At 44.2% G+C, this 12,782-nt stretch overlaps 1 protein-coding gene across 4 annotated transcripts in view; it reads right to left on the minus strand.

Moving 5' to 3' along the window:
* Positions 1-12,782, minus strand: part of ACIN1 (apoptotic chromatin condensation inducer 1) — a 77,726-nt gene that overhangs the window by 5,032 nt on the left and 59,912 nt on the right. For all 4 annotated transcript variants that reach the window (XM_083189141.1, XM_083189151.1, XM_083189135.1 and 1 more), the window contains 2 exons: positions 4,516-4,561; positions 3,059-3,210 (listed from right to left, as the gene is read on the minus strand). In XM_083189141.1, the coding sequence (XP_083045267.1) occupies positions 3,059-3,210; positions 4,516-4,561 (198 nt within the window). The remainder of the gene's footprint in view (positions 1-3,058; positions 3,211-4,515; positions 4,562-12,782) is intronic.

The following is a 12,782-nucleotide window of genomic DNA, read 5'->3' on the forward strand; positions in this document are numbered from 1 at the left end:
TGACCCTGTAAATGTTACTGCCTGGTAATTAGTGCAATCAACACGAAAATTCACCACACTGAAGAAAATCTAAGAAGGACCTCTGCACCCAAAAAAATAAAAATTAAAATAAAGGACACCAATTAAATCTTGTGGCAAACTTGTAGCTATCCTGACCATATGACCCTATGCTACAGAAAACAATTCTGTGAATGGAAGCATTTAGGTCTATAATTACAGCTGTAAATGTGGGGTCACTCAAATATGAAGAGAGGTGTCAAAACCTATACATACTGCATTGGCTTAAATAATAATAATAATATTAATTTTGTTCCCTTTCATTAAAATTTCACCACACATTTTGGCAATAGGTGTAGATTGCATAAAAAGATAACGGTGCTTTCTGAAAAAATACATAATGACATTGGAATGTGGCAAGCAATAGGGAGAGTTAATTAAGTGCAATAATGTATACAGTACCAAGTATGACTAAACACCATATTCCATACTGACGGTCAATACATTCCGAGTAGTATGGAAAAAGGTGTGTGTAGAGATTAATGCAATTCAGTACACAAGCTAAACACTCTCAATTCCACATAAGTACACACTAATACACACATTTGTATGTATAGTAGATATAGATATATTGGTACAGGTTGAGTATCGCTTATCCAAAATGCTGGGGACCAGAAGGATTTTGAATAACGGATTATTCTGTATTTCAGAATATTTTTATATTTCAGTGGTGTAGCTTGAGGTATCTTGCATTTATGTTGTACTAACACAGTGGTGGCCAACCCATGGCTCTTGAGCCTCATGCGGCTCTCCTCCTTGTAAAGTGCGGCTCCTGCTCCCATTGCTGCCTGCCGCCCACCGTCTGTCCCAGTCCCCCCTGCTGCCGGTTCCCTGAATCCTTTTTCCTTCTGAGGGGAGGAGAGCGCACATCGCGCATCTCTCCTACCCCTTACTGTGCTTTCTTGTGACTGGGCCGTCCGCCAATCAGAGCTCGCGGGCCAGCAGCCAATCAGGAGCCGGCCAGCGAGCTTTGATTGGTGGACGGCCCAGTCACAGGGAAGTGAGGGGGATGGAGACGCATGGTGTGCTGTGCTCTCCTGCCATCAGTGACATGACAGGAGGACTGCAGCGGGACACCAGACTGTCCTCTCCCTGCCCGGCAGCAGCAGCAACAACGGTGAGTGCTGCTGCTGGGAAATTTGCACTGTGGGGGCATAGCAGTTTGTGGCACTGTGGGGGCATAGCAGCTTTTTGGCACTGTGGGGGCATAGCAGCTTTTTGGCACTGTGGGGGCATACCCGGCACCGTGTGGTGCATACCTGGCACCGTGGGGGCATATGTGTATCTGGCACTATTGGGGACATATGTATATACTGTATGGCACTGCACTATTGGAGGCATATTTGTATCACACCCACCCAAGGGGTCAAAATAGACTACACCCCTTTTTTTGGCGCATGCGCCTTCGGCGCGCGCATGATGTCGGCTCTTTAGCTTGACTACCAATATTTTTCGGCTCTTTACCTACAAGGTTTCAAAACATGAAACAGTTTGTGTACTATCGCCGGTACTGAATTTGAATGCCAAGCAATCATTGTCTCGCACATATTTAGTGCCAGTTAACTTGGATAAGGGATACTCAACCTGTATATGTATATGGAAAGTGTCTATAACCAAAACAAAGTTACCCGTCAAATTCCCCTAAATGCTTGTGCAGATGACTGCACTTATCCAGGCCAAAATCTCATTCTATGATCTGATTCCTGGTGACATTAGTAGCGAGACCAAGCAAGGGATCATACACTACCTGCAATTACACATGTGACCATTAAAGTGAACGACCTAAACAGGGAGTGAATGAGAATGTGGCCAGAATATAAGCAATCATATATGCACAGCCACCAGGTTGAATCATTAGAGCTTGGAACGGTCAGAACAGACAGGCACATATTGTGGGAGAGGTGGACTTCTATTAGAGTTTACACAGCTTCATAAAGCTGTCTGGTGGCACCGATTTGGTAGCAGCTGTGATCAGTAAATGGCAGATTTAGTGTGTGCACACAGCAATTTCTTGCTCAGTGTGTGCTTCTATAATGGGATCAGTACCACAGGAACGATAGAGCATATATAAGACATCTCGGCTCATTCTGCCAATCTAAGCACTGCAGGAGTGTTTGAAGCAATTTTGTATATACACACTATTAAATTAGCAGGCATTATCAGCTGATTGGCCCAATAACGCCTGAAAATTGGATAGCGAGTACCTACTTTAACTAGACCAACTTAATCTCACCCTCGAACAAGAGGTTGGTGTAATTTTGCAGCGATTAAAAGGTTATTTGTGACAAACTGCGTACGATCACACTCGCTCAATGTATTTCCTTTGTATCGCAGGTGTGACTATACGTACATAGCCATTTGCAAACTTGCCCTGAATAGCTGTGATCACATGTTAGATGGAGAGACCTCTGTAAACACTCATTGCCACTATAGAATAGACTGTTTATTATTCGAGAAATGATCACTCTGAATAGACTGTAGATTTACCTTAAAACTACCCAAATACATATGTACACTTTTGAAATACACTTATTTGTGTATGTAAAAGGTGTTAACATTTTAGAAACCTCATCAGTCATTAGCATACCTCCCATCATGACTCTCTAGGAGGGACACAATGCTGTTTCTGGACTTCTCTCAATGCATGATTAGTATCACCTGTGTGGAAACACCTTTCTTATCAATTAACCTGTTTGAAACAGGTGATGGTAATCATACATTTAAGAAGGAAGCCCAGAAACAGAGCAATGTGTCCCTCCTGGAGAGGGTCATGTTGGGAGGTATGCATTAGCATTTCCTGTCCGGTGAGCAGCAGGTAGCATCGTTTATATATGGAAACCGCATATACTTCTTTGCTGCCAGATGTTGTCCTCTGACATTTTTATTAGTGTGGCACAATGATGTACATGGGTAAGCAGATCCAGACTGGAACCGTGCTACAGATCTAAATATAAAAATATTTTAGGTTTGCAGGAATGGACAGAATATCACAAAGTCATACCTTCAAGGATTCTGTGGAGATACTAATAGACGGCTTTTTCTGAGTGGTTGCCGTGCTGGCCCCCCAGCGCCTGCGTCGTGCAGGGTGTGCTCCCTCGCTGTCACTGTTTGTGCTAGGAGCTGGTGTAGGTTGACTGGGACATTTTGTAGCCGCTTGCAGGGGAGAGAACATCAGCATTACAAACCTCCATAAGAAGAATTAGGCCAGCTGTTTGTTGTTTTACACCTTTACAGCGGTGGTTCCGAACCCTGGTCCTCAAGTACCCCCAACAGTGCACGTTTTGCAGGTCTCCACACAGAATCACAGGTGAGATAATTAGTTCCACCTGTGATCTTTTCAAATGTGCCTTAATAATGAGTGCACCTGCCGTGTGACCTAGAAAACGTGTACTGTTGGGGGTACTTGAGGACCAGGGTTGGGAACCACTGCTCTACAGTGCTTTCCAGAATTCCTTGGTGCAACTATTGAAAAACCACGCATTACAGGAGACCCTGCTAACCTTTTTGAAACCACCTTAACCACCTCAGACGGCCCTTAAGTGCACCGAGCTATTCACCTTTGCCAGCTGTCACAATTATATCTAGATGCCATTATTTATTTATTTAGTGGACCTTAGTAACCTTAAAAGATGATCAAAACAAATACTTCTATTTACAGGTGAGAAATTAAAGTGTTTGCCTAAATGTCACGCCTCACACATGGGGCAACTTCGCAATCAATCTGCTTATTTCTACTGCAACTCCAGAAAAAGGCCTGCATGGACCACCTAAACATTGCTGGGATTATTTTAAACAAAGTAAATTCAAGATATGAACACACTTTTGCAATCTACTCATACACACGAGTAAATACTGGTAAATATGTTATACCAGTTAACTTTCATTTACTCACTAGTGCCTGCCATAATGATTTCTCATTAATACTCTTTTACCCCAACCCTGACCAGGGTCATCAACCCGGCAAGCACTCAGGGTTGAACACTAGTTCAAACCCAGATCGCTGTGCAGTGTAAAACAGGTATCCCGGATTGATGCGACTCGGATACCCGTTCATTGCAATGGAGAAGCTGGTGTTGGCCGATGCTCCCATCTCCCAGTGCCGGCTAAGGCCCGCCTCTGGTGACGTCTCCCACCCGGCATTATGTGGCATACGTGTATAGTACACACAGATTTTTAATGAATGCCTAGTTAACATAAAATAGAACTAAGTAACTCATGCCATACCCTGTAGCTAAATGCCAAGATGTAAGCCAGCAATAGCAGCAGTGTAAAACCTTCTATATGTGGCCACAAAATAAAAAAGATATAGTTCTCTCTGAAAAGGCACATAAGGTGATGAAAGGTCCATGCTCTCCCAAACATACTTACAAAAGCCAAGTCAGAAAATTGTATAAAAAAAAAAACAACCCACAACATACCTATACCAAGACCGGTAAAGAAGCCAATGACGTTACTTACATATAACAGAAATCTTCCTCTTGAATGTTCTTGGTGGTGTTGTGCTCTAAGAAAGAGGACAAAGGGTAGAGACAAAGGAGGAAAGGGGATGGAGGCAATATGGCACCCCAGGGAGAAAGAGAACTTGTTAGACAATTACAAATTAATTATAATGGAGAATAAATTATAAACAAAGGGCGAGGGGGTGAAAAAAATAATAATTAAAAAAAAAAAAAAGCAGAGAAAGAAAACCTGCAGATATACCAAGACAAAGCCCTCCACGCTTCATGTAAAAGACAGCAGATTACAGAACACAAGTGGGATGGAGTTAATTGAATGGGCTGCCATTTTAAGTAAGATAATTTAGGCCCAAATCTGATTTGAAGAAAATGGAGTGATTTTTTAAAAGGATATATTTATATTAAAACAAACTTGGTCTTCGCTTTAAACTAGTTCACAGACCTAATCAAAGTTTCAGTGTATGTGTTAACAGATTTAAAATCCCCTTCGAAAATGTAGATCCAAGCTGCCGAGCTCAGCAGACCGTCCCATCAGCTGAGGTACAAAGGCGCTCTAATTTCATGTGCTCTGCTGCCCCTTTTTCACTGGTCGTTAGGACTCCTCTTACTTTTTTTGGGAGGGTCAGTCTATGTTTAATAAAGGATCATGCAAACAGATCTAGATCAAGTATTTTGTCCTGGGCCAGGCATCCTTTAGAATTGGGACTTTAACATTGTGGGTTATTTACAGTGCTGTTACCTTGCCCAGTTCTGCATTACACCCATGTATACTGGAATGTTTTTGTTCCTAGAATAGTTCATATTATATAAATTCTTAGAAGCATTTAAAAACATTTTTTTTTTTTTAATTAAATGCATTAGCTAGGGTAAAACAAAACAAAAAAATCTAAACTTGCAGTGAATTATTGTAAAAGGTAACAAACATATCAAGTTCTGCTGAGAACCGAAATTTTAAACGCATGTGTTAAATTCAGGCTTTTAAAGAGTAATGCTGGGTACACACTGTGAGGGTACGAGTTCCTCAATCACTCAGACACCGAGCAGATGAAACCAAAATATGGTTTATTTTTATCACAGCACACGAAAGTAGATGAAGACAGGAAAAAGAGTCAAATGTAGCATATAAACGTTATCGGGTAGCAGTCCAATGGCAGTCCTTGTAGCAGCAGTTCCAAAGCACAAAACTATCACTTAATCCCCACAGCAGTGATAGCATATAAGTCCACACGATACCTTGTGTAAATCCACACAACACAGACGCTCCACACCAGAGCTTGGTAGGATGCCCCCTTCCCGGGCAAACGATGTGTTCCACAAGATCCAGTGAAGGGTAGGACCCCTGAGACCGGATTGCGACTAACATACTGAGCTGGCAGGTGTACAAGTCATTTTAAAAACTTCCAATTTCCCACGCTTCTCCATACCATCAGTGGGCTTGCACTCAATCCCTATTGGTGGATTCAAGTCAGGTTTATCCCCCCTCCCAGGTACTGCTGCTGCCCATCTGCTTCTGCCCCCTGCTGGGGTCGGTTCCAGAAAGTCTGGAAGTAGCCAAGATATGCATAGCAGAGTCAACACAAGATATAAAACACAGTCTGATTACATTATGTGGTGGTCACCCCCTGTGGACAACCCTCCTGTTGATAGTAGGGGAATTTGATCACCCCCTGTGGTGATTGTCCTTCAGCTATCCCCCTCATGTAAACAGCAGGAACAATAATCGGCTGATTACATTATGGGCTGATCACCCCCTGTGGTGGCCGGTTCCACAAAGTCTGCTAGAGCCCAGAGGTTTGCAAAGAATTGTAAACCCCCCTGTGGAGATTGCCCCTCAGCTTCCACCCTCCTGTGATAGCAGGAACAAAAGTATGGTAATGGGACATAACCTTTTGGTGACTTATTTCCTGGGTATTTCCTGGCAGACCATATTAGGGCGAGAGCGATCTGATCTGGAACTACACACACATATAGGGAGTATATAGACATATATGGAGAACAAGAGGGTACCGACGGACTAAAATAGTACATTAATTACTACACCTAATAAAATATAGTAATTACAGATTTACAGTGAATCTGATAACCTCACATTCCTTCCCCTACTATTGTAGTCCCGGTACCCAGCTGTTCAGGAACCAATAACAACCTGGAATAGCGGGATGCAGAGCCGAGAATCTGGGGTTTGGATATACCACCTGAGTCCCACAGGGTGACATCATACCAAACCCATCTTGTAAAAGGCGGCTGGTTTGCAGAACCAGCAAGGGCATGATTACAGTCTAAGTCATACATTGGAACTAACAAGGGCTGTAGCAATTCCTCTTCTTCGGATTCTGGGTACCCCCCCTCTGCAACATTGTAACCTACTAATACTTTTGCCTCGGGCACAATGGGGCAGGGACCACTTTCCACCTCCCCCTCTTGCCCAAGGAACAGGGGCCAAACAGCAGGCCAATATAGGGGCTCTGGCCCTGGCACTTCCACCACCCCATCATGTCCTTCCTCCCCCAAACCCAAACTAGGGGCATGGCACATTTCAGTCCAGCATTTGGTCTCAATGTCCAGGGCTGAGGAGGGACCCTCCATCACAAACAATTCCGCTGGTGGCTGCAGGACAGGCTGTGTCAGCTCTGTCCCCTTAAAAGCCAGATGCTCACCTGCAGCTACTTCTGCGCACACCTCCTTCTCCGCGATAGCCTCCTTCCCCAGCTGAGTATGCTGGGCAGCCCGAAACACGACGTCATCTGTGACTGGTGGGCTGGTGGCCTGGATGTTGTCGGATACTCCTCTAACCACGGCGATCTCTTCTTGGACGCAGTCCTCATAGATCCCCTGGCAGCAGGATAATAGCTCTGCATCTCCCACCTCAGCAAAAGGGAAGCAGTAGTGCAGCTCCTCCTGAATAACCTCCTTCACTTTGGGGATAACCTCCCCCTGTATAGAACACTGAGCAGCTTCCTCCCTCGGATGGGGGAGAAGCAATTGCAAACGGTGCCTTTCATCACGCCCCCTGCGACACTGATCTTGCCATGCTGGGGTATCCAGGAGCCCCCGATCAATCGCCTCTTCCTCTGCCACCACGAAGCACTCCTCCAGACACTGCAATTGTTCCCACACACTCAACTGGGCACCGAAATGGAGGATCCAGGCTCGATAATCAGCAAATGCATTTGTAGGATCTCCCTGATCGTGAAGGATCTGCTGAAGGATTTCCCCGCGAGTGCAGGATTGGATGGGTATACCTCGCAGCTGACCTTCTGCTATCAGCTCCTCCATACTCATTTCTTCAAGGGCAGTTAGGGGCCCCCCTGACAACGACCCTTCTCTTGCGGTAACAATTAATTCTGTGGCAGACCCCTCGGTTGTCTGCCCAGATTGCAGTAGCCCCCTTCTAGACCTTTCCTCTGGTTCTATCTGGGGCATCAATTTATTCTGGACTTGTCCTTCAGCCTCAGAATATTGTCCTCTTTGTAGCATCTGGGTAACTGTAGCAATCACTTCCTCTGTGAATTCTACAAACTCTGGCTCCCCCAGCAGATTCCACGAGGTGGCCTGACCTTTACAGTGCAGGAATGCATCCCCCAGGTAACACAACTTGTCCTGTATGCTGGATACTCTCCACCCGCTGACCATCTGCTGAGCTTCTTGCCAGTACTTCCAGATATAATGCATCTTTCTGACAATAAATAACAGATCCGGCTTCCCAGCCTGCCGATACACTGAATAACCTCCATCCCTGAGCTCCTCTGCTCCTTCCCTTGGAAACATTTTCCCTTTCACAGGACTGACACCTGCTCACTTGCTGAACCTCACCTTATTGCATTTTCCGTTTCCTTACATATGGTCTGATCCTCTGTTCTCTGTGCTTTCTGTGCTCGATGGTTGGTGTCTGAATGATCCCACTGTCGCTGCCGCCAAATGTGAGGGTACGAGTTCCTCAATCACTCAGACACCGAGCAGATGAAACCAAAATATGGTTTATTTTTATCACAGCACACGAAAGTAGATGAAGACAGGAAAAAGAGTCAAATGTAGCATATAAACGTTATCGGGTAGCAGTCCAATGGCAGTCCTTGTAGCAGCAGTTCCAAAGCACAAAACTATCACTTAATCCCCACAGCAGTGATAGCATATAAGTCCACACGATACCTTGTGTAAATCCACACAACACAGACGCTCCACACCAGAGCTTGGTAGGATGCCCCCTTCCCGGGCAAACGATGTGTTCCACAAGATCCAGTGAAGGGTAGGACCCCTGAGACCGGATTGCGACTAACATACTGAGCTGGCAGGTGTACAAGTCATTTTAAAAACTTCCAATTTCCCACGCTTCTCCATACCATCAGTGGGCTTGCACTCAATCCCTATTGGTGGATTCAAGTCAGGTTTATCCCCCCTCCCAGGTACTGCTGCTGCCCATCTGCTTCTGCCCCCTGCTGGGGTCGGTTCCAGAAAGTCTGGAAGTAGCCAAGATATGCATAGCAGAGTCAACACAAGATATAAAACACAGTCTGATTACATTATGTGGTGGTCACCCCCTGTGGACAACCCTCCTGTTGATAGTAGGGGAATTTGATCACCCCCTGTGGTGATTGTCCTTCAGCTATCCCCCTCATGTAAACAGCAGGAACAATAATCGGCTGATTACATTATGGGCTGATCACCCCCTGTGGTGGCCGGTTCCACAAAGTCTGCTAGAGCCCAGAGGTTTGCAAAGAATTGTAAACCCCCCTGTGGAGATTGCCCCTCAGCTTCCACCCTCCTGTGATAGCAGGAACAAAAGTATGGTAATGGGACATAACCTTTTGGTGACTTATTTCCTGGGTATTTCCTGGCAGACCATATTAGGGCGAGAGCGATCTGATCTGGAACTACACACACATATAGGGAGTATATAGACATATATGGAGAACAAGAGGGTACCGACGGACTAAAATAGTACATTAATTACTACACCTAATAAAATATAGTAATTACAGATTTACAGTGAATCTGATAACCTCACACACACCACAATGATGCAGATCGTGAGCAGGTCATAAGATGATCATGCGACCCGCTCGCGATCTGGTGGAGCCTACAACCCGCTCAAGAACTGCATGCGATCTGATCGCGATCCGATCCCACTTGAATGGTCTTTTTCCACATCCTAAACTAAAGTAAATTAATTGTTGCTTAGAATTATACAAGCACAAAAAGACTGATTTAGCCACAAACAGCGGCAAATCCCAGGTTAAGTCCTGATTAGGGAGCCCAAACCACAGACCTTGCACACCTCAATGAGGGACCAGTTAGAAATCACCCCATTGAGGTTTTGTATTTGAGTATTATAGAATGAAATAGTTCTCATTGTAAATATTTCAGCTATCCCTAGGAAGGACCAACATAACACAACCTGGAGGGAATACCTAGTGCATAGTTTGTGATAAAGATTACTTTATTGCTGCAGTCTCCCTCTACAAATACCGCACTTCCCCCAAATCATCCTACATATTGCTAGGACACATTCTTATTAAGGTCCCCTATGCAATTCAGACTTTTTCTGCGGTTGCAGCGATCAATCACAGGAAGAGAGCAGGTGAATGACAGGTGGTCTGCTGTGATGCGCAGTCCTATGCACATTGCAGCAGAGCCACAGAGTCATATCGGCTTGGCTGGGAACGCATGCAAAAGGACTGCATGCGATCCGGCTGCCCGGAAAGGTCAAGGAAACATTGCATTCGACTTCTCTGAGAGGAGTAGTCGCTGCACTGCATGGGGACCTTAAGCCCTGCAGCCTGCCAAGTAAGGTCCCATATAAGAAACCTTTCAGTCCTACGACACTAGATGTGCAGCCAGATCAGTCACATGTACCAAATGGAGCATATTAGCCACATTTTAAGAAATTCCTGTCTCCATGCAGAATGTGTGGGCACATTGGACATCCTTTTAAAATCACCTGAAGGAGGTAAGGGACTGCATACACACTAATGAGTAAATTTATTAAAATAAGAGTTTGGAAGAGTGAGATGTTGCCCCTAGAAACCAGATTCTACTTTTATCAAACATTTTCTAGAGTATAATAGCTCGAATTTCATTGGTTGTTATGGGCAACACCTCAACTTCCAAAAACTCTCACCTTAGTAAATTTTACTAATATGTGAGGCTTAAAACGATATTTTAACAATTCCCCCGAAACTCCCAAGAGATACAGAAAGAAAGAGTACACTGAACAGTTTCAAAAGATAAAGACAAACATTTTTCATACAACAAAATGGTCGCTGGTAGAATACGATTTTATCTTTATCATTCATAATACTGAACGATATGCACCTAGTCATAAACGGCATAAGCTAAATTTGCCTGCATGTGTAGTACAGACGAGAAAGGGGGTCAATAATGACCCGAGGGAGGCGTGCATCAGTGTCGTTAGTACACACTGAACAATATGCACCATAATATTGTTAATGATATTGTGAATATCAGCTGCCTTTATTGCAGTGTATACGGGGCATGTAGTAATCAGCCACTTGGCTCTTATCCCATACCGGCTCCTCCACAGAACCAGATTTCTTTAAGGTGTGATGAACTCTGCTTTTAGTACTAGACTGCATTGCATCTAGCACAAAAAAACATACAGGCCAAATATACAGGCCAAATGTAATAGGGTGAGAGTTTCATAAAGTGAGAGATTTTGGGAGAGTTTTACCATGTTTTTTAAAGCAGCAATTAATTACATGGCAATCAACCTGGTTTTGCAGTGTAATTGATTGCTGCTTTAAAAAAAAAAAAAAAAAAAAAAAAAAGAAGAAGGGGGAAAACTCTCCCAAAATCTCTCACTTTCTGAAACTCTCACCCTATTACATTTGGCCCACAATGTGCTAAAGCACTGTGCTTTTTGTACTACATACGATGCAATCCAGTACCAAAAGCACAGGCTGCAGAGACTTTCTTTGCTGTGCACAGGAGCGCGCATTGCTCCTGAAAACGCACCCTGTATGGGCACCTTTACTTTTATCACATGCTAACAATTTTATACATTTGTTATTGATCACACTTAAGGCCCATACATACACTAGATGTCTTATGATGATTAACGACCCCCATTATAAATCACCTCCTGAACAACCCAGAAGACTTCGTTTAGGGTCGTTTAGGAGGTGAATCTTTTAACATCGTCTATTGTTTATGCTGTGAATGACGGATGACTACCAACGATACTTAACTCACTCATAGCATCATTACGGTTTGCCAATATTACATTAACTTATATTTACCCTCTATAGACTAGACTGTCTAAGACAGTACTGTGCAACACTATACAAATACTCTAAATAACAGAACAAACTCCGTACTCCACTGCAAATGTAACAGAATGACAGGTATTACAATACATTTTTCAAAAGGTACAAATCTGTACTAAAACCATTGCAGCCACTGACACATTAATGGTTATGGTTAGGCCAGTCCAGCTATATATGAAGATTTTCCAATCTGGCTAGTTGGAATTACAAATCTGGTAACATGTGGATGCAAATTACAATTGATTATTTTCAACCAGACAAAAATGGTCAGAAATTGGTTTAAATCTATTTGATTTAATGGACTTGTCTGAAGGATCATTTTATCTGTGTTTTTAACATACCGAGGAAAAATAGTTGTCATTTGCTCCCATCGGTTACAATATTTTCCTTCTAACCAGCCAGATTGGACAATAAATCCTTAGGCGTATGGCTAGCTTAACTTTCACTAGATAGATATAGTTAAGTAACTGACTGGATACTGTCATGTGCACCTTTGGGAAAAAAGGTGAACACAAACCCCCCCCCCCCCCTTAAAAAAAAAAAAAAAAAAAAAAATGGTCCCAAGTTCAACCCAGGACACCACCTTTCACACCAAGCCAGGACACGGGTTGCCTTACCAATATCTCAGGACAGAAGCTTGTGGTGTAAAGGCCCCCATACACTAGCCGATTTTGGTCAGATTTCAGCCAGATCAGTCGGATCTGGCCGAAATCGGACCAAAATCGGCTAGTTTTGATGTCCCTTCAGATCCGATGCGCGGTCCCGTGCGCATCGGATCTGCGTCTGGTGGTCAGACCTGCTGCACGTCCGACCACCCGACTTGGGACCTAGTGGGGCGGCGCGGCGGTAGAGGGAGCAGGGGGGGCTGGGGGCGCTGCGGGGGACACAGGCGGCATAGAGCCGGGCAGGGGGAGCCGGCGGGAGCTGTCAGTACGGAATAAAAAAAAAAAAAAGCCCATACAATGAATGGGCGGCCTGTGATTGG

The sequence above is a fragment of the Crinia signifera genome, chromosome 1 (genome assembly GCF_055691185.1).
Source record: "Crinia signifera chromosome 1, ASM5569118v1, whole genome shotgun sequence".
Classification (NCBI taxonomy): Eukaryota; Metazoa; Chordata; class Amphibia; order Anura; family Myobatrachidae; genus Crinia; species Crinia signifera.